At 30.8% G+C, this 22082-nt stretch overlaps 2 protein-coding genes across 2 annotated transcripts; one reads left to right on the top strand and one right to left on the bottom strand.

Moving 5' to 3' along the window:
• Positions 1-110: 110 nt before the first annotated feature.
• LOC129919325 (stromelysin-3-like) lies at positions 111-7414 on the top strand. Its single transcript, XM_056000187.1, has 3 exons — positions 111-395; positions 4513-4838; positions 4897-7414. Exons 1-3 carry the CDS (start codon positions 255-257, stop codon positions 5204-5206), a joined length of 777 nt encoding a protein of 258 aa, XP_055856162.1. The 5' UTR covers positions 111-254; the 3' UTR covers positions 5207-7414.
• LOC129919292 (uncharacterized) lies at positions 7387-16311 on the bottom strand. The gene is made up of 2 exons (XM_056000151.1): positions 15156-16311; positions 7387-8098 (listed from the first exon to the last, which is right to left on the bottom strand). The coding sequence occupies exons 1-2, from the start codon at positions 15984-15986 to the stop codon at positions 7472-7474; spliced, it is 1458 nt and encodes a 485-aa protein (XP_055856126.1). The 5' UTR covers positions 15987-16311; the 3' UTR covers positions 7387-7471.
• Positions 16312-22082: the final 5771 nt, after the last annotated feature.

Genomic DNA, 22082 nt, shown 5'->3' with positions numbered 1-22082 from the left:
ATAATAGCTTGCCAAATTTTTGCACATCTTAGAATAATGACCTTGACGACCTGAGTTGAGTATATTAGGTTTTTTTTTATTTTGAATTTATTTATGGATTCGTGGTTTGAAAATCAAAGAATTATTTTTACTATGATCGTCATTCATTAAGAAAAAGTCGCGTTCTTAAAATGGTCATATATAGTTAAACCATTTATTAACAGTGTTTCAATTTATAATTTTTAATCTTAAGTATATCTTAAAAATCTATAAAAATGATCAATAAATACAATTTTCTTGCAAGAAAAAGCTGGAAGAAAGATACAGCTTTCAGTTTTATAAGTGTGATAATTGTTTTACTTTTAACAAAACCAAATATAGGAGAAAGTGCAGCAGTACAAAAATTATTTAAAATTGTAAGTAGTTAACTAATCACTATTAAATTTAGTTCTGAGATTTAAAAAGAAGAAAATATTGAATCGGAATCCCTTTAACTTCAACGAGTTTTCTGACAAATTCCTGAACTAAGTAGGTATATTTGCAACTCCAATTCTTGAACAAAAAAGTTAATAAAGTTTATGGATAATAGACCCAGTGCCAATAATTTTTGAAAATATAAATTATTAGGAAGGAAAATTTAGAATAAAAAAAAGGGAAATATAAATTTCCCACGAATAAGTTGTGGTAAAGGGGGTGGTTGAGTGAAAAATTGGGTGGGTCTTAAAAATTGTTGTTTTTTAAGACTTCAGTGAAAACTAGACCTCCTATCGAAAAAAGTTAAATACAAAAGTTGTAGATAGTAAAAAGATCTACAACTTCTACTCAAATAATTTTGAGCAAAATGCAAAAATACAATTTTTAAGTTTATTATTTTTATCTTTTATATAAATAGTTCGATTTTAACAAAACTTGTTTTAAACTTACCTTTTTATGTGCTTTGTCTATTTTTTTTTTTCAGCAAAATATTAATTTTTAAATTAAAAAAGTTAAAAAAAAACTTTTTATTTAAGACTATGTAGAAAACCTACACTTTTATTTCAGAAAATATTGTGAAAAATTTAAAACATTTTTTAGGTTCGGTTTTTATATGTATAGGGGAAGTGGGGACAAGACCGCCACTGTAGTGGATTGACTGTCTTAAAAGCCAATCAAAAACATCTTTTAATTAAAATAAAGTTTTTATTTTAAGTTTATTGTTTTTTTTATAGAAACTCTCATTTATTATAAAATAAAATGCACGACTGGGTCGCACGAACTTGCTCTTAGAGTTAAAGTTGCTTAAGATTTTAAGACTTTTTATATAAAAATTTGAAAAAAAAAATAAAATTCGTTTTTTAAAAAAATAAAATAAAATCTAAAATCAAATTGCCCTCCAAAACAAGTATGAAGTTTTGATTGATATATTAAGATGCATTTTTAGACAAAAAATTTTCAAAATCGTTAGAGCCATTTTTTAAAAAACTAATTTTTTATTTTTTATAAATAATTTTTTGGAAAAAAAGTTTTAAAATAAAATTGGTATGCCATTTTGTAGAAATCACTAATCAACATCTAAAAACAAAATTTCAAAAAAATTCAATGTCCCGTTTTCGAAAATTTGATTTTTCAACAAAAAAATTTGGTTTATATTTAAATTTTATAAATGCTTCTTCACAAAAAGTTTCATTGAAATCGAAAAAAACGGTTCTATGGCAGGTACCGTTATAGGGCTGTAAAAGTAACGACAAAATGAGTACCCGCATGTATACGTTACTTTTGATACTAGTACCCGCATCAATAATATCATTACTCGTTACTTTCGCATGTTTCGCATTTTTCGCATATTTCGTATGTTTCGGGTGTTTCGAATGTTTCGTTACTTTCGCATGCTTCGTGTGTTTCGTACATTTCGTATATTTCATGTATTTGATACGTTTCGTATGTTTAGTATTTTAAGTATGTTTCGTACATTGGTATAAGGGTGTAAAAGTTTTTTTTTTGAAAAAAACCAAAAACAATTTCTATAATCTAAGCTACATTTTAAGGTCATAAACATAAAAATTAGTTGCGGCATTCTCATGTAATAAGAGTTTAAAAGGTAGCTATATGGATTCGGTTTTTTTTTTTTTTTAATCAAACGTGGAAACTTTTTTGACTTTTTTCCAAATTTTTCGACAAAACTTTGGTAATTTTTTGTTTATATTCGTTCAGTAATCTTATCACAATTCTTTAGAAAATTTTATTTCAAAAGTACGAGGCGCAGATCTCGAAATATTAACAGTTTAATACAGCCATGTCGAACAATTTTTCATTTATTTTTTTTATTGAGAGTGATTTTCAAACCTCGTTTTCTCTGCTTTTTTTTGTGTTGAAAATTTTGCACCGAAAATAAACAAATTTTTTGAAAAACCAAAAAACTTTTGTACATTCTTAAGCTAAATATCAATACCATTAACACCAAGGCCATAAACAGATTGGTTGCGTCGTGGATATACATATTTCGGCCAAATAGAGAAAATACAAAAACGTCTCTTTTGATATTTCTGTATAAATTATCGACAACACAATGATTATTGAAACTTGGCACTACTGTTTTAATTGAGACAAAAGTACCGATACGTGTCGATCGATACCGACACGAGATGCAAAATGGGACAAATTGAGTGTATCACTTTATTTCGTATCTCTTACATCGGATTTAGTAACGAATACATACGATTTTCTACAGCTCTAACCGGTAATAATGATTTTCAAAAAAAAAATTTTTCATTAAACGATATACCTTAGCTTATGACTCACATTTGGATTTTTTAAACAAAATCGTTGGAGCCGTTTTTGAGATATTTCAATTTTACTAAAATCGGTATATGACAAGAAGTACCGTTATTTTTGGTCCAAAAAAATTAATTCCAAAAACCCCTCTGGAGAGTCTCCAAATAACGCTACATACCAAGTTTGACATCAATCGGTGCATCCTTTTAGGCTGTAGCTTCGTTTACAGACAGACAGACTGACAGACTGACAGACTGACAGACTGACAGACTGACAGACTGACAGACTGACAGACTGACAGACTGACAGACTGACAGACTGACAGACTGACAGACTGACAGACTGACAGACTGACAGACTGACAGACTGACAGACTGACAGACTGACAGACTGACAGACTGACAGACTGACAGACTGACAGACTGACAGACTGACAGACTGACAGACTGACAGACTGACAGACTGACAGACTGACAGACTGACAGACTGACAGACTGACAGACTGACAGACTGACAGACTGACAGACTGACAGACTGACAGACTGACAGACTGACAGACTGACAGACTGACAGACTGACAGACTGACAGACTGACAGACTGACAGACTGACAGACTGACAGACTGACAGACTGACAGACTGACAGACTGACAGACTGACAGACTGACAGACTGACAGACTGACAGACTGACAGACTGACAGACTGACAGACTGACAGACTGACAGACTGACAGACTGACAGACTGACAGACTGACAGACTGACAGACTGACAGACTGACAGACTGACAGACTGACAGACTGACAGACTGACAGACTGACAGACTGACAGACTGACAGACTGACAGACTGACAGACTGACAGACTGACAGACTGACAGACTGACAGACTGACAGACTGACAGACTGACAGACTGACAGACTGACAGACTGACAGACTGACAGACTGACAGACTGACAGACTGACAGACTGACAGACTGACAGACTGACAGACTGACAGACTGACAGACTGACAGACTGACAGACTGACAGACTGACAGACTGACAGACTGACAGACTGACAGACTGACAGACTGACAGACTGACAGACTGACAGACTGACAGACTGACAGACTGACAGACTGACAGACTGACAGACTGACAGACTGACAGACTGACAGACTGACAGACTGACAGACTGACAGACTGACAGACTGACAGACTGACAGACTGACAGACAGACTGACAGACTGACAGACTGACAGACTGACAGACTGACAGACTGACAGATTGACAGACTGACAGACTGACAGACTGACAGACTGACATACTGACAGACTGACAGACTGACAGACTGACAGACTGACAGACTGACAGACTGACAGACTGACAGACTGACAGACTGACAGACTGACAGACTGACAGACTGACAGACTGACAGACTGACAGACTGACAGACTGACAGACTGACAGACTGACAGACTGACAGACTGACAGACTGACAGACTGACAGACTGACAGACTGACAGACTGACAGACTGACAGACTGACAGACTGACAGACTGACAGACTGACAGACTGACAGACTGACAGACTGACAGACAGACGGACTTCCGGGACCCACTTTTTTGGCATTCTCTACCATCGTAATGTCATGGAAAAATGTTATCTCAACTTTTTTTTTTTTACGAATGCATAACTTGATATATAGTATACCTATATCGCAAGTAAAAATATACTGAACAAGTGATAGTACGTTTTGAAAAAACATTTTTGTTAACATTAGTTTTCTTTTTTATTTTGCAGAAACACTTAACTTATTTTGGTAAAACACACTCTAACACAGCTGATCTTGATAAAACTTTTCAAATAGTACAAAAATACAAAAGTTCTTTGCTAAACGTACAAGATGAAAGTATTTGCCAAACAATATCAAATCGATCCAAAAGATATGTCTTACAAGGATCTCGTTGGCCTTATAAAAATCTAACTTATAAAATATCAAATTATCCCAAAAGACTGGCAAAATCTGATGTCGATGATGAAATATCAAAAGCTTTTAATGTTTGGAGTGAATATAGTTTACTTACTTTTACAGCAAAAACAAATGGATCGGTCGACATTGAAGTTCGGTAACACTTTCATTTTATTTCCAAATTTTAAAAATATTTTAATATTATTTTTTTATAGTTTTGATGATATAGAAAATGGTGATCCTTTTGATGGTCCTGGCAAAGTATTAGCTCGTTCGTATTTTCCTGTTAGCGGAGGAGATGTTTATTTTGATATTGCCGAATATTGGACAATTGGCAATCGACGTGGCATTAATTTATTTCAAGCGGCAGCTCATGAAATTGGCCATTCTCTGGGATTGAGACATTCTAAAAGCAAAACAGCTTTAATGGCACCATTATACAGGGGTTTTAATCCAAAATTTAAACTTGACGATGATGATATTTTGGGCATTCAAGCGTTGTATGGAAGTAAAATGAGAGGATGAAAAAATATTCATTTTATATGATTAAGATAGTAGTCCCAAAAAGCCAATGATTAGCGTAAAACGTGTAAGAACTTATATATAAATGTTTAATTTGTCATCAAAACCATAAATAAAATGAATCATTGGCTTTTTGGGACAAATTGCAGATTTTACTTTCTCTTCGAAAAAAAACACCCTTTCACCAAAATTTTTTTTATGAAAACTCTTTATTCTTGCTTTCTATCCCAAAATCAATGTTTTTACCAAATTTCATTAGGGTGGCCCATCATTTTTGTTTTCACTCAAAAAAACACCTTTTTAACCATGATATTTGTATAGACACTTTAGGTTCTTGTTTCTTATCTTAAAAGTAACATTATTGCTAAATTTCAGTAGGGCACCACTAATATTACTCTAGTATTACACACTTTTTCAATTATACCCATATTTTCTTTAGTTCTAAAAAAAAAACACCCTTTCACATAAAAAAAATGTACAGACCTACATTATTCGTAATTCCCATGGGAAAGAGAACATATTCAATGAATTTCGTAAGGGTGCTATTTATACCACTGATTTTATCGGACTTATCGTGGATTTTTTCCTATTTCCCAAAAAAACACCCTTTAACCTAAAATGTTTGTATAGACTGTACTTGGTTTCTGTTATAGATGAAACATTTTTACCAATTTTCATTGGTGTAATAATTTTTTCCTAGTTTTTGTGGTATTAATCCCGAATTTCATCATTTCTTAAAAAAACACCCTTTCACTCAAAACAATTTTGTACACTTTATAGATTCTTAATTTTTCTACCAACCAAAACATTTACACCAAGTTTTAAAAATTAATAAAATTTAAGTCAGCTGTTATGATACCTTCCTCACACACACAACTTAACCCATCAAAAAAACACCCTAAAACCTTCACCCCGAATTTCATCAGTGTAGCGTGTTTTTCCCATGGGTTTCGGTTATATTTTACCTGTTAAAGTAGAAAAACAAGCACCCTTGTTTTCAATGGGCTATAACTTTTTTTAGAGCAATCGTATTGACTTTACTTTTATGTCATTAGAATCAGCATCAAAAAATACCTTGAAAACATGTGTCATATGATGATAATAACAATTTTTTTCAGTATATTTTTGACCTTCACCCCCTCCCTCTTGTCCGCGAAAAAACACCCTTCCACCCAACTTTTTTTTATTGACTTTTTTGTACTTGGGTCTTATCCCAAAAGCAAACTTTTTGCCAAGTTTCATGAGTGTAACAGTTTTTTTTTCTTTTAAATGCCTATTTTACCTGTACTATAGTATTTTACTTTATAAGTTAGTTATGAATAAATAGGCATATACTACAGGGCCGTAGCTACCTCTGTATCTATGTAACAGGGCCCGGGACATGTAGCCCCTACAGATACAGAGCACAAGACGTTTAAAAAAAAATTACTAAAATCTATGTACCTACCTACCTACCTAAAGTAAAATCTGATTAATAAAAGTACTATGGTAGCCTTTTTTGGAACATGTGTCTTTGTGATGATTTTTTTTTTCCTGTTCACGTCCTACCAACCAACACCAACAATATCACAATTTATAAAGCTGTCTGTAAAAGAAAAATTTTAGTTTAGGAGGCCATTAAAACACGGTTCTCAAAGAGTTACCACTACGGGCTATGGAATGGGCCTTAGGGTATATTTCCTGACTGAATTCCACTTTCTCCAGAGCCCCAAGAATAGTGTTGGCAGCATTTTCGTGCTCTATTATACACCAACTAAATTAAATTAAATATTTTGATGAGAGGATTTTGCTATAAAAAGGGCCCCACCACAGCTATTTCATTCAGTTCGTCTGTTGTCGTGTCGCGTTGTGTCGCCACATGCAACATGCCACATGCAACATGCAACATGCAAAATGCAACATGCAACATGCAACATTCAACATGCAACATAAAAAAAATAATAAAACTCGATTCTATTTCATAATTATAACAAACCTTATCCTGATTAACTCCCAAAGAAACAGATCCGTCAAATTCAATTTATTTTAATAGAATTTCTATATAAGTTATATAGAAAATGGTTTATTTTTCTTTTTAATTGTTAATTTTTTTTTGGCGATTTTTGTATACAAACTGAATTATTTTAATGAAAATTAGAATGTTCAATATATTTTATTTACAAATGGAAGTGTAATTTTTATACATAAGAAATTAAGTTACTTAAATTAGTATCCTTATAATTAACAAACTTAACATTAAAAATGCACAACTGATATAATATAAAGAAATTAAATTACACTCGTTGGTTCAGTTTTTTCAAATATATATTCGGCTTCTTCAACAAACGGATCACCATCTCCTCCTCGACGTTGTAGCACAGAATTTCGACTCAATCCACCTAATTGACCTTCGAATATAATTTCAGCAATTGCTCGTTTAGCAAATATCTGTTGATCCAAAGTCATTAGCTTCAATTCGGATGCCCAAGCTTTGCCAATTTTATCATATTCATTTTCTTGTGCAGCAATACATGGACATGTCGAACAAATGTGTTGTTGTTGTTGTCCTTCTTCCTGATGTACACGTGGATTTGGTGGTGGACGTGGTTTTTGAGGTGGATTTGCTCGTTGCTTTGGTGCAGGTGCAGGCGGTGGTGGTGAAGATTTTCTAAGTTGTGAACTTTTAGGTACAAATGGAGTAGATTCTTCGAGATAACCTTCAGTGTATGGGACTTCTCGGGTTAATTTTATCTTTTTGAAAGCAGGTGTCTCGACTTCGACAAACTGGTTGCTTGGGCCAGGTGTTGAACTGGCAGCTGGTTCGACATGAGATGAGTTTGATGCAGCAACTATTGATTCCGATTCGGAGGAAACTGGTGATGGAACCCTTAATGAAGGCTTTCGTGTAGAAGTATCCTGGAAATAAAATAACAAAAATACCGTTAATTTTATTAATAGGCAGTTTTAAGAAATCTAAAATTTTTGGGGCTACAGGCTTTTATACTAATCTGATGTTAATGAAACTTGGTGGAGGTACACATTTCAGTTCAGAGATGGACATAGGCTATATTTTTTTTTCAAAAGTTTCTGAAATATTCGAAACAACACGAATTTTTCTACTTACTTCAAAAACCTTCAAAAACTGGCTTTTGAATATTTAAAAAAAAACATTGGATGGTGTCAAAATTCTGCCGGGGTCAGAATTCTGTTTTCAAAATTCTGTTCTTCAAAATTCTGCTTTTCAAAATTCTGTTTTACAAAATTCTGTTTTACAAAACTCTACAAAAAATTATAAAAGGGTTTTGGAAAATGTTAAAAAGCAGTCCGAAAAATATTTGTGATAGATGACAGTTAAAAGCAAACAGTTAGGAAAGTGCCAAACTTAAATGAGATGTATATATTTTATATATACAAAAAGCAGAATTAGCAAAATTTTGTTGTTCAAAAAATAGCTGGCAGAGTTTTGAAAAGCAGAATTTTGAGAAACAGAATAAAAAAAATTTAGAATTTTTATAAACAGAATTTTGACCCGCTCCCAAAAAACATACCAACATTTCCTCTTTAAAAACCACCCTTTCATCTAGTTTTTCATGATCACTTAAAAAATTCATCAATTCAAAATACCACAAAGAAGTCTTATAGAAGCAATTTGTGTCAGGTAAAACAACATTTTGACAACTTTCTTTAATTTTATTCCATTCCCGTCGATAACTACATCTTAAACTGTTAATTTTTCTTCTAACAATTTCACGATTAGCATTTGGTTCAATAGTTTTTAATTTCAAAACAAGTATTTCATAAGCTTCATCTTTTAGTTGACGATTTTTATAAATTTCACTTTTAACATTCCAAAGAACTGGCAGAGATTCATAGGTTTTAATAAAATCTGTCCAAAATGCTTTCGAACCACCAATAACTGGTGACATTTTTTTTTCTTAATTAATAATAAATTTATTAATTTATTGTTATAATCACAACAACCTTCATAGGCAAAGTCTTCGATTAAAACTAAAGAAAAATTAGCAACAAATCAGATTTTTCTTGTAGGTTTTTATTTTTGCTTCATATACCTACCTACTCAATCCAGGTTAAGTGGCAAAAAGACTTGAGGGTTTATTTAAAATTCTATTTTTATGTGAATCTATTATATGAAAGTGTTTGAAAGTTTGTGCAATTTGCTACTTGTAATGTTAATGATAAGAAATGCTTTTTTTACCCTGTCTAAGTATGCGCATACGTAGATGCAACTCATGCATTATTTTTTTTTGTTTTTTTTACTCGAGTGCATAAAAAAGTTTAAGGCAAGGTAAGTAGTTCATACATATTTTAGTCCAGAATTATATTGTTTCAATAATTTCATTAATGTATTTGAGTAATGAAATCAGTCCCTAAGTAAGTAAGATTTTTCAGAATTCATATAGTCCAGTCATTATACAGGGTGTCCCAAAAGTTAACGTCGAAACGAAAACGGTAGATAGGGTAGGTGGTGACAGATATCAGAAAAATGATAAAAAAAATCGCAGCCATATATTTTGGGAGTTATGGGCATTTGAAAAAAAAAGTCGAAAAAATGGTCACCCTGTGACGGTTTTTCATGTGCCGTGACTACGAATCTTAATTTACCTCATTTTTTTCTTCTGTTACGGGACCTTAAATAACCCTGCTATCAAATGCATTCAAAAATTTTAACTCAGCTGTATCAGTTTTAAAGAAAATATTACTTTTTTACCCAACTTAGTACTAAAAATTTTTACATGACTCTAATTCAATGAGCCGTAGTGTAAAAAAAATGCACTACAATGTTTCGGCAAGTTGCCTTAAAAGTTGGTGTGTTCAATTCTCTTTTCAAAATGGTATAACATTGTTGGGAATATTCCATAAATAACCGAGATAAATTTTTTTTTCTTAAGAAATCCGACTTTTTTATGAGGTAATTTTTCCATTTGGAAATGCAAAATGACCGAGAAAGCTAAATTTTGGATATGTTGTAGGGGATGCTTAAAAAAGCTTAACTTGAAGTTTTGGACCAAGAGCTTTTTCTATGAGCTTTTTCCGCAATAATTTTTTTGACAATAACTCGGCTATCCCTTGAGATACGAAAATTTTACAAGGAGCTTTTTTGTAGCTTTTACCATGTTCTACAATTTATGCATACACATTTGTTGCGTATCATGAACCGTTTTCGAGATATCGATCAAAAAAGTCAAAAATTTACGATATGCGATTTGTTTTTTGACATTATCTATATATTATCTTATAAATATCCAAAAAAATTATAAAATCAAATTGGTAGACCCTGTTCAGACCTACAATTTCGTATTTTTGTTTTTTTTTTTGACAAAAATTACGACCTCCAGCCGTCCGCAAAGTCTGCACCCATCGCCAAGCAAGCCGCTCGTTCGGTTGTGAAAACAAAAATCATTCATGTCGTAATTTTTGTCAAAAAAAAACAAAAATACGAAATTGTAGGTCTGAACAGTGTCTACCAATTTGATTATAATATTTTTTTTGGATATTTATCACCAAAAAATAGATTATGTCAAAAAACAAATCGCATATCGTAAATTTTTTACTTTTTTGATCGATATCTCGAAAACGGTTCATGATACGTAAAAAATGTGTGTGCCTAAATTGTAGAACATGGTAAAAGCTACAAAAAAGCTCCTTGTAAAATTTTCGTATCTCAAAGCTTTTTTAAGCATCCCCTACAACATATCCAAAAATTTAGCTTTCTCGGTCATTCTAAGCCGTTTTTTCCGGCATAATGACTGGCCTAATAGGAATTCGTGTGTTTTTACGGACCTCCAAAAAGGAAGCGGAACTATGAGAAAAACCATAAAACCTAGTTTTGTTCCTCGGTAAACCTCGGTTTTGTTTTTTTTTTATAAAAATGATTATTAATTCTAAAAAAAAAAAAACAGTTTGACGACAGTAGTTTAGTATCCACATATTAGATATACAAGTAAGTTTGTAAGTCCTATTGTATGCTTTACGTTATGTTATAATCTCTGCAGAAATCTGTTTGATCATTACATTTTATGCATTTTTCTAAAAATAAGTTTAATCTTCCAAGGGACACAGCAGAAGCAACCATATACACAAACACAAGCTGGTGAACATGATGTTGTTAACAAGAAGTGCAGTGATTTTGATTTTTTAAATCAATTTGATATCTCGTAATAAATCAAAACATAAAACGATTGATTGTGTTACACGAACTTGCTCTAATATAGTAAAAGAAGCATTTTTAAGTTTGGGGCTAACTCTGACACGAGGATAAATTCGTTGAATATCTCAAAATTTCATATTTAAAAAAAAGAAACTAGTCTAGCAATCGAAACTAGGTTTACCTACGTAAATACTTGTTAAAGAAAATATTTTCAGAAAATGAGTAATGAAGAAATTTAGGAAATTTAGGATGGGTTTAAGATCCCACCACTCTATTCTGCAGGTATCTGTTTTTTGATGAAATGTTCGTCACTTTAAAGAAAATGATGCAAAGATTAAAAAAAATTAGGGTTGCCAAAATTGTAGTCATATGTTTATTTTTTTAATTGTATTTAATATAAATTTAAGTTTTATTTTTCCTATTAAATTAAACCAGGGTCGCCATTTAAAACATAGCCGCAAGCAGGGGTTGCCAGGCTTTCAATTTAAGATTATTTCAAAAACCAATGCTTGAAATAATTTCATTTAAAATTTATAATTTAATGTGGAGTTCTGGCTTTAAAAAAAAAATATAATTCAAAACTGCAAGTGTTGCCGATGTTTTAAAATATTTTTTTTTTTTAATTTTTAGTTTTCGGAATCGTAAATTGAAAGCCTGGCTCCCCTGCTTTTCGTAATATTTTAAATGGCAATTTTAAGCAAAAAAAAATAAAACTTTAATTTAGTATTAGAATACAAAAAAAAAACAGACAACTGCAATTTTAACAAAAATTTACCTTCCTCTTTAAACCTGAGAGCTGACAACCCTGTTTTTTATCTTTGCATCAAAAAAACCCCTCTTCTCAAACAAATTTATTTAATGAAGCTGTAGATAATTAAAATATCTACATATTATGCATCAATTTTTAACATAACCTCAAAATGTTGAGAAAAATGTCAAAAACTATTTTGTTAACAAAACTCGCTGGTTTTTAATAGCATTTTGTAAAAATATTCGTTCTTGTGTTACGAGTAAGAATAATATTAATTTTTCGATTTGAAATTTTTTGTTGAAAAAAATTGGAAACAAAAATCAAATTTTCAACAAAAAAGTTGATGAAAAGTTTTTAAAGCTGAATCACAATCACGCTTTAGGGCGTCGCTTCGTTGCGTTACGTTGAGAAATCCTCAAAGCGCGCTTCTGTCACTTTGACTTTGAACAACTGATTGCAACATAAAATCTGCTGTCAAATAAAAAAAACACAGTCACTCACAAAATTATTGGGCCAAGTCTTTATCTTGATTTAATTGTGGAAAAATGAAAAAGGATATTAATGTGTTTAAAAAATTCATAAAAATTTGTTTATTCTTTAAAGCTGAAACACAATCACGCTTTGCCGTCGATTTTGACAACTGCGAAAAGTTCAACTATAGGAAATCTGTGTATCCTCACACAATGACGCTTTTCTTACGTACGCTTTTTTTGACAAACGTAAGGAAACGTAAGAAAGCGAGCAAAAGTTCAACCAGACTGAACTTTTGCTCGCTTTTTGACATTTAACAGACATAGTTACAGTCACCCACATTATTATTGCGCCAAATGTGAATAAAAAAAAATAAATTATTGCAATACTATGTGTGTTTTTTAATTTCTCTATATAGTTTTTGCACAAAAAAACGACATCGAGATATTTTAAATCAAAACAATTTACGTATTAAAAACAAAAAAAAATTAATGATGTTTTAGACTGAGTTTTATTGTTAAAAACAATATATTTTGATTGGTTTTGTTTTTATAACTATAGGATTAAAGAATAAACAAATTTCTATGCATTTTTTAAACATATTAATATCCTTTTTCATTTTTCCACAATTAAATCAAGATAAAGACTTGGCCCAATAATTTTGGGAGTGACTGTGTTTTTTTTAATTTGACAGCAGATTTTATGTTGCAATCAGCTGTTCAAAGTCAAAGTGACAGAAGCGCGCTTCGAGGATTTCTCAACGTAACGCAACGAAGCGACGCCCTAAAGCGTGATTGTGTTTCAGCTTTTAATCCTATAGTTATAAAAACAAAACCAATCAAAATATATTGTTTTTAACAATAAAACTCAGTCTAAAACATCATTAATTTTTTTTTGTTTTTAATACGTATAAATTGTTTTGATTTAAAATATTTCGATGTCGTTTTTTTGTGCAAAATCTATATAGAGAAATTAAAAAACAAACATAATTTTGCAATAATTTATTTTTTTTTATTCACATTTGGAGCAATAATAATGTGGGTGACTGTAACTATGTCTGTTAAATGTCAGAAAGCGAGCAAAAGTTCAGTCTGGTTGAACTTTTGCTCGCTTTCTTACGTTTCCTTACGTTTGTCAAAAAAAGCGTACGTAAGAAAAGCGTCATTGTGTGAGGATACACAGATTTTCTATAGTTGAACTTTTCGCAGTTGTCAAAATCGACGGCAAAGCGTGATTGTGTTTCAGCTTTTAAGCCTTAACAATTTCAATACAGCATTTTTTGAAACTTGAACTTAAAAATAGGGTAGAAAAAGTTAGCTGCTATTAGCCCGATTTTTTCTACAACTCAGTATTTGATCGTTTTTATATTTTATGCGCAAAGAAAGAAAAAACATGTTTATTTTGTTTTTGTTTTGCGTTTAAAATGAAAAACGAGTTAGCACTGTGTATTAGTTGTAGAAAAGCACGACTATTATAGAAAATACTGCCATAACTATTTTTTTATTGATTTTAGGTTAAAATTTTAGTACAACGAGCTTTAAGCAATTTTTAACTTAAGGGCCAGTTTGTTCACAGTCGATTATCTTTTAATCAAGGATTATTCCATAGAAAAATCCTTGATTAAAAGATAATCGAGTGTGAACAAACCGGCCCTAAGTCTCTTAAATAGACTAACACATAAAAATATATATTTTTTTTTTCTTATTTTTTTTAATTCTGAAAATGTTAAGATTTTATGAGTGAGTGTGGACTGTACAGGCACTTTTAAGACGATAAGAAATATTTGACCACTGATTTGACTGAATTGGTTTGACCCACAGAGTGGTGCCTTTGCTTTGCTTTGGCGTCAAAATTCATTTGCATAGCCATTTTTCAAAGATAGGTCATTTGGTACACTGAAGGATAATACGAAAATGCTGCCAACTTTTTTCTATTCAAAATGTCGGCTTAAAACGGCGGCCAGAATAAGCTTTTGAATAGAATTTTCTTTTTTGAAATAGTATATTAACCAGAAATTTGGCTAAATTCATATCAAAAAGGTGTTAGATCTAAGATTTACAATTCATATATTCATATTCCAAAAAAAATCAAAAAAATTTAGAACAAACTTCAAAAAGTTTCAAATTAGGAAAACACACTTTAGTATTTTTATTACGCTATTTAATGGATTTTTTTTTTAACTAACACAATTTTGACATCTCTTCTATTTATGTTTTATAAAAAATTGAATAATTTTGGGTTATATGGTTGCCAACTATGTTTTTAAGTTGATGTTAGAAAACATTGTTTTTTGTCTACAACTGAGTAGCTACTCATTTATTGCTACATATAATGAAAAATTTCAATGTTCAACAAAACTGAGAACTTATTTTTTCGGTAAACCAAAATATGTATACTTTTCTAATAGATTTTAATAGTCTTAGGTAATTCAAATCCGAAGTCGGAAAAATCTATGATGTAACGTTTTTGAGAAATTAGAACTTCAATATGAGTAAACATCCTAATTATATTTAAAATTCTTCAAAAAACGAGCATTTTAAAATATCATTATTCTTTTCCATTTAAAAAGAATATATTCTTACCCATTTCGAAGCATATTCATTTGTTGCATTCACAACATCATTCGGAAACATTCCATACATCACATTCTGGTTATCATAATTACTTGCTGCAGTTGTAGTTGTAGGCTTTTGCATAGCAGTTTTCTTCAACCTATTCAAATTTCTCTTAATCTTATTATACTCAACCAAATGAGCAGCTTCCTTCATAACATTACACTTTTGATCGAAAATCTGTTTCGTTGTCAAATTAACTCCATCATTTGTCAAACAATAATCTTTCATTTCATTAAGAACTTTCATTTTCTTATAAACATCCGATTGATCTGGATGCAAATGAAATGTATGATATAATTTGACAATTTTATTCAAATACGTATCGAATAGTAAACTAGCTTTACACGATTTAGTATAACATGTATATCGATCCATATGATTATGAGCGTATTTTTTAGTAAATAATTGTTTTTCATCAATTAAATATATTAAAACACTATTTCTTCTATATCCGGCTGTAAATTCAAATCTTACATTCCCGCCATCCATTACATTCGAAGAAGATGCTAAACTACCATTAGCACTGTCAAAACTCATGTTTGTATCTTGCATTTGATTGTCAGCACTTTGCTGAAAATCATGCATATTAGCTCTATCGTCATTATTATCGCCTTCCATTTCATGATAATTTTCATTTTCCATTAATTCATTTTCAATTGTCAAATCATATTTCATATTTTCCATTACTTCTGCATTATTTCTCTCATTGTTAGTAGCAGTATTCAATTCATCATAGTTCAAGTATCTTTCGTCTTCCATTTCAGCAGTAAACTCCGATTTTATATTGACATCATCCATTTAGCTTACAAAATGATTTATGTCCAACCACGAACTAACTAATTTGGTAATGCGGCAACTCAGAGTAAGTATTTCACTTTTAAGAAACACACTTGTGTGCCAAAAGAGAGTTCAAGAAAAGAAATTTTCAGGGGAATTAATGTACAAAGCGAAAGTGTACCACAAAATATAAAAATTACAAAAAGTCACCCTCGATAACGCACAAACAATAATATTTTTCATTCAATTTTATAATAAACACAACCGTGCACTCACTACCAGACAGGTTTAGCGACGAACATTAACTAAAGAGCAGATGCAATGCCATAATCCCACAATTCAGCGTTGTGTTCACACGAACTGAGGTATTCCAATCCAACATTTATTTAACTAAAACCACTCTCTTCATCGTCCCCTGAGCCCTGGATACCCTAAAATAAAAGAGAGAGAACTGACAGAGTGTTGAATGTTTTGTATATAACAACACATGGAAGTAGAGTAAATGGGAAAGCATTTTCATATGATTGTGGACTTATGACTCACACAAACAAACGTAAAGCAAGAACGTCGTTTAATATTGAGTTTGGTTAAGTCATTAAAAAACAATAAAACTATGCAAACTAATTTCTAAAATGCTTCTGAGCCATAAGTTCACAACATATCAGATTTAGTTGTTATTTGTTGTATTTCTAGAGAAGAGGGTAATTTTAATCATTTTAATTATATGGACTTTTGGCCTGGGGCTTTTCATCGCACATGCGCTGTTGTGTGTATTATTGCCTTTATTTATTTTCTCTCTCAAGTCCACATAAATAGCGGTCGATATTGGTGTGTGGGTTTATTATCACAAACACAACACATACAAATGGAATTTCTATCATATTTTGTTAAATTAGAATAAAGGGGATAACTGTGTCGCAAGTGTTGAATATTATTTTATTTCTTCTTTTAATTTTTGTATTAAATTTGCGATATTTGTTGAAATTTATTGTTTGTGGATAAAAATAGTTTTAAGTGGCTATCCATACTTTCTTAAAGAGCAGTTCCAGACACCAATTGCGCTACAATTTTTACTTGCTCTATAGGGCAAGTATTGGTTTCGTGTAGAAAAAAAAATCGAGAAGATCAAAAAAGTGGTTTTCGTCATGCCGGCCGTCCGTCGGTCTCTGCGTCCATCTGTACATCGAGCTAAGGTCTAAACGGATGGATGGATTTGCTTGAAACTTGGTAGATATAGATGCTTTTTGGGTAATTTCCTAGGTCCGTTTTTTATATTTTTTTAATATCTCCTTATTAACGCATATCTACCATATACCGTTTTCGAGGTATTGCAATTTTCTCGAAAACGGTTTTAACGATTTTGATTAAATTTGGTGCACATAATACTCTTATTGATTCTAACAAAACTGCTTTTTTAGTTTTTCTCAAAAAATGCCGGAACGGAAATATTGCGTTTCGGTTTTTGACATATTGACATATTTTTAAGGTTCGTATATTTCATCAAAGCATAAGCCAATTTTAATCAAAATTTACAGACATGTATTTCATATCATTTTGAAGTGTGAAATGTAAAAAAAAATATTGAAAAAGTTTTAGAAAAAAAAAATAAAAAATTTAATTTTTTATTTTTTTTTTCCAAACTTAACAAAATCATAAATTTACACTATATATTTAAGATATCAATACTTTGAACTACAAGAGCAAGTACGTGCGACCCAGTCGTGCATTTTATTTTGTAATGGATAGATGCAGTGTATCCAATCTAAATCACTATTAAAAGGCTTCCCTTTTTTGAGAGAGCTAATCATAAACCAAAAGCAGTGTTATTGATAAGTTTAAAAACTAATTTAAAGCTAACTTTACAGTTACTCATCAATTTTGTTCAATATAAAATTTCAAATTTCGAAGTTAATATCATTATACTATAGCAAAAATTAAATATTTTTGTTTCCGTATCAAGTAGAGCAGAATTTAAAAATGCAAATATAAAAAAATGCCCTTTGGTTCATCTTACATATGTTTTAGCTGTCGTTAGTGAAAGAACTTCAACGGATGTCATAAAGAACAATGGACAGAATTTTGAAAAAATAAATGGTATACAAGGCTTATGGCGTTTTTAATTGGCAATCTGGAAGCAAAAAAAAGCAATATGAATTCGTTCAATTGGGCAAAACTGACAGTTCTGATTCTGAAAAAGAGGATTTCTCTTCTGGTTTTAAAAACAGAATCAGAAGCAGAATCACTCACACATTCATAGATTTAAATGTCAGCAGTACAAAATGTTTGCAGCACAAATACAAATGAAATTTGGCGCTAATAAACATATATGTGAAACATGTTAAACTCAAACAATACATTCACACCAAACATCAGATTCTTCGGAATAAAAAAAAAAAAACTGTTCAATTGGGATTCCGAATCGAAGAACAATTCCGGATTGTGAATTAAAAACGCCATTAGAGCTCACACTATCTGATTTTCTTTGAAGTATGTACTTTAATTTGAACTTAAGAGTAATTACCTGACAATGGTAAGGTAAGGCCATTGTTGTATGTTCATCTGTGGTATCATAGCTTCTAAACTACAAATCATTATTTAACAAATGAGGTATGGTTGGAATAGTCTTACTTGTTTTCTGGTTATAGCCTTATAGGATACATGAAGTTGCATGAAATTGATTTTGGTGTCCTCTTGAGGCCCTCTTTTCCAAAGACTATACATATTTTATCACGAAATTTTAACCCCAAAACAGGATCGCCATGTGTTAAGAATTTAATATTTTTACTCTTACCTATCGACTTTTAATTTAAATGATTCTCACAAACGTAGGAAATGTTATTTAAAAACATTGGCACAGGGTTGCCTTAATTAAATTGAATACTAAGTAAGGTTACCACTATTTTATATTTCAGAAACTATGAAAAAGTCTAAAGCAAACAGTAAGATTGCATGGGTAGACTCGACGCGAGACGAAAAGTGGGTATTAGAAATGGGATCTATTTGCCTCCGTTAGGGGAGTGACTTAAAATTCAAACATTAGGTGTGTTTTTTATTACAACCGGTCTTAACTAGACAAAAAAAAACGCAGTCTGGGCTAAGCAATTTACATGTTAAATACAACAATACAACAACACCTTAGCCCCTTGGGCTTAGTTGGGCTTAACTTTTTGAACAGTTTTAAATCTGTGCTACCAAACTAATTTTTTCATAAATTGTTTAGAATTTGTTTAAAAACGTGAAAACTCACGTTTGAAAGAACAAAATGTATTAAAATAGTTTTGCTAGCATACAATTTTGTATATTTTTGTAAAACATACATGAAAAATACAAGAAAATGACGAAAGCGAAAAGTATGACAACTCTAAATTTTTGTTGTGTCTGCTGTTTTCGGAACATTCAATATACAGTGCTGCCAAGATTTCAGGTTAAGCCCCGAGGCGTTTTTTTGTCGAGTTAAGACCGGTGGTAATAAAAAACACACCTATTGTATGTATACAATTTTGTTTGCATAACATGGAAAAAGAAAAATTTTTTTTTGTTAAGAATGTATTTAAAAAAAAAAAAAGGTTTTTGATTTAAAGTTTTTGTATATTTCGTTAAAATTTTACTAGTCCTTTGGGATAAAATCAAAAATTTTTAAATTCAGTTAGGTACCCTTAATTATAGTGGTGGGTCCAGGGGACCCACATCTACTTTTAAAAAGTTAATAAGATTTTTAAGACTGAATTTTAAAGTGCAAATTTTATTTTGAAAATGAATTTTCTCTTTTTTTTTTTTTACTTCTTCTAAAATTGTTATCTTTTAATGCTCAATCAAAAAATTTATAAAAAAATGCAATTTTGTATTTTATTTTATCATTTCAAAACACCTGGGTCCACTGGACCCACCACTATAGATACGTCACAAAATTTCACCACTATAGTTAAGGGTTAAATAGTGATATAACCTAAACAAATCCATTGTCAGATTCCAAGTATTCAAAAATAACCAGTGTGATCATTCTCTCAACCCTCAAGTACCTAGTGCTATTAAGTTTTAATTTTAACACAAAACATAATTCAACGGCAAACAATATAAAATAATTTCTTAAAATAATAAATTAATTATTTAATAAATTATTAAAATTTTTTAACTTACCGATTTAAATTTAGATGGTTTTGATAGCTTAGCTCCTTTGATATGGAAAGCAGGATGTTTATTTTGGATATGACGTTTAAGGTTTGAAATTGACGTTTTGTATGAAAATTTATTTTCACAAATATCACACCTAGCAAACGTCTGGTCAAGAATTGTAAAATAATCCCAGATTAAACTGGTCTTTCTTTTGTTTGGATCACTCATTTTATTACTTGATTTGTAATAAGTTTTAATATGATAAATTGATTAAATCATCGCTGCTGTTTGAACACCTTATTAACTAGAAAAATATGCGTACATTTTGTTTTAATGTCTGGATATTACGGCAGCAATTTTCAACTTAAATTAATTTTGTTTTAATGGCGTAATGAAAAACCCTTGTTTTTCAAAAAAACTTAACTCAAATGTTTATCTAGTTTTCGAAATATAAAAACTAAAACCACAATATTCGAATATTCGAAAATCAAATTTTTTGTACATATAATTAGATAATTCAACAAAAATAAACCCTCACTATGGGCATCAGTGTTGCCAGAGCCGGCTATTTATCGCCAAATAGGCTCCTTGAACATTTCACTCGCTCCTTAAAATTTTGATTTCCGATTTATCGGAATTTGGCTCTTTTCATTTTGAACCTGTCGATTTATGGCTACTTTAAAATCCAAGCATTTTACAACAAAAATTCACCAGAGATGTGAACAGAGACAACTAATTTTTGAAAGCGGCTATTTTTGACTCCAAGATTTCTCAAAATCGGCTCCTTGCCTCTAAAGTATTCTGGCAACACTGATGGGCATTGGTAAATCTTAATCCATCTTATTTATAACAGCAATCTAAACCTAAAAACATTACTTCAAATCGCATTCTATTCATGTATTTGGTTTATCGTTAATGCATATCAGTGATTTTAAAGCAGAAAGCAACAAATAGGTAATTTTTAACTTATATTTTGTTTAAAACGGTCACACTGGTCACTTTTCAATACTTTTGGTATAACAAACAAAATAAGCCGAGTTCACGCAGAGGACACTTCGAATTATGCAATTTTATTCGAAAACGGATCTGCTAATTTTGATTTTAAAAAAATATCAAGTGTTACTTTTTTAACAAATTCTATCTTTTGACCCAAAAAAATCATTTACTATGGTAGGTAGATCTCATAGAACCGTTTTATTTAATTTCTGACTTTCTAAAAATTAAAATTCTCAAAAAATTAATTTTTGAATTTTCAATTTTTTTTTGAAAAAAGATTCATTTTTGTAGTTTTAAAATTTCTTTCTTCACATCATAGCAGGTATTTTCAAACAGAAATAATAAAAAAAAAAAAAAACAATTCAAGTTCACAAAATAAATAAATATGTACCGACTTATAAATTAAAAGCCTTATCAAAGTCATTATAGGTACATATTTGGTACATTTTCAGTCTTTGTAAGTAAATTAATTTTTCAATTACTTTTAAACTTACCAAATTACTTTTAGGTGATCTTTTTGACTCAACTTCTGTTGTTTTTAAATCAGGATGTTTAACTAGGATGTGATTTTTTAAGTTTGAAATTGATGTTTTGTACGAAAATTTATTTCCACAAAAATTGCATTTGGCATATGTCAAGTCAACACGTGTGAACCAATTCCAAAGCAAACTTGTTCTTCTCCTATTCGAGTTATCCATTTTAAACTTCGTTTTTTTTTAATTTCAAATCACAGTTTTTAAACTAATCTTCATTGGTAAAAAAAATAAATAAATAAATATTTCTTTTGGTTTTTTTATCGTATGAGAAAGAAATTCATTACTGATCGCTTTCTGCTTTTATACCAACGATATGCCTATAAAAATTTTAAAAAATTAAGTAATATACCTATAGATAATTTGTTGCTTTACCTATTTTTATTTTTAATTTATACCTATTGGGTCTTCTAAATTGAAGACCTTGCATCAAAATTGATGCAGCTCCATTTTTTTTAATTTAGGCAGATCTAAA

Source organism: Episyrphus balteatus, chromosome 1 (genome assembly GCF_945859705.1).
Source record: "Episyrphus balteatus chromosome 1, idEpiBalt1.1, whole genome shotgun sequence".
NCBI classification, from domain to species: Eukaryota; Metazoa; Arthropoda; class Insecta; order Diptera; family Syrphidae; genus Episyrphus; species Episyrphus balteatus.
Note: the sequence above shows the minus strand (reverse complement) of the source record. Positions and strands in the feature narration are given on the sequence as shown.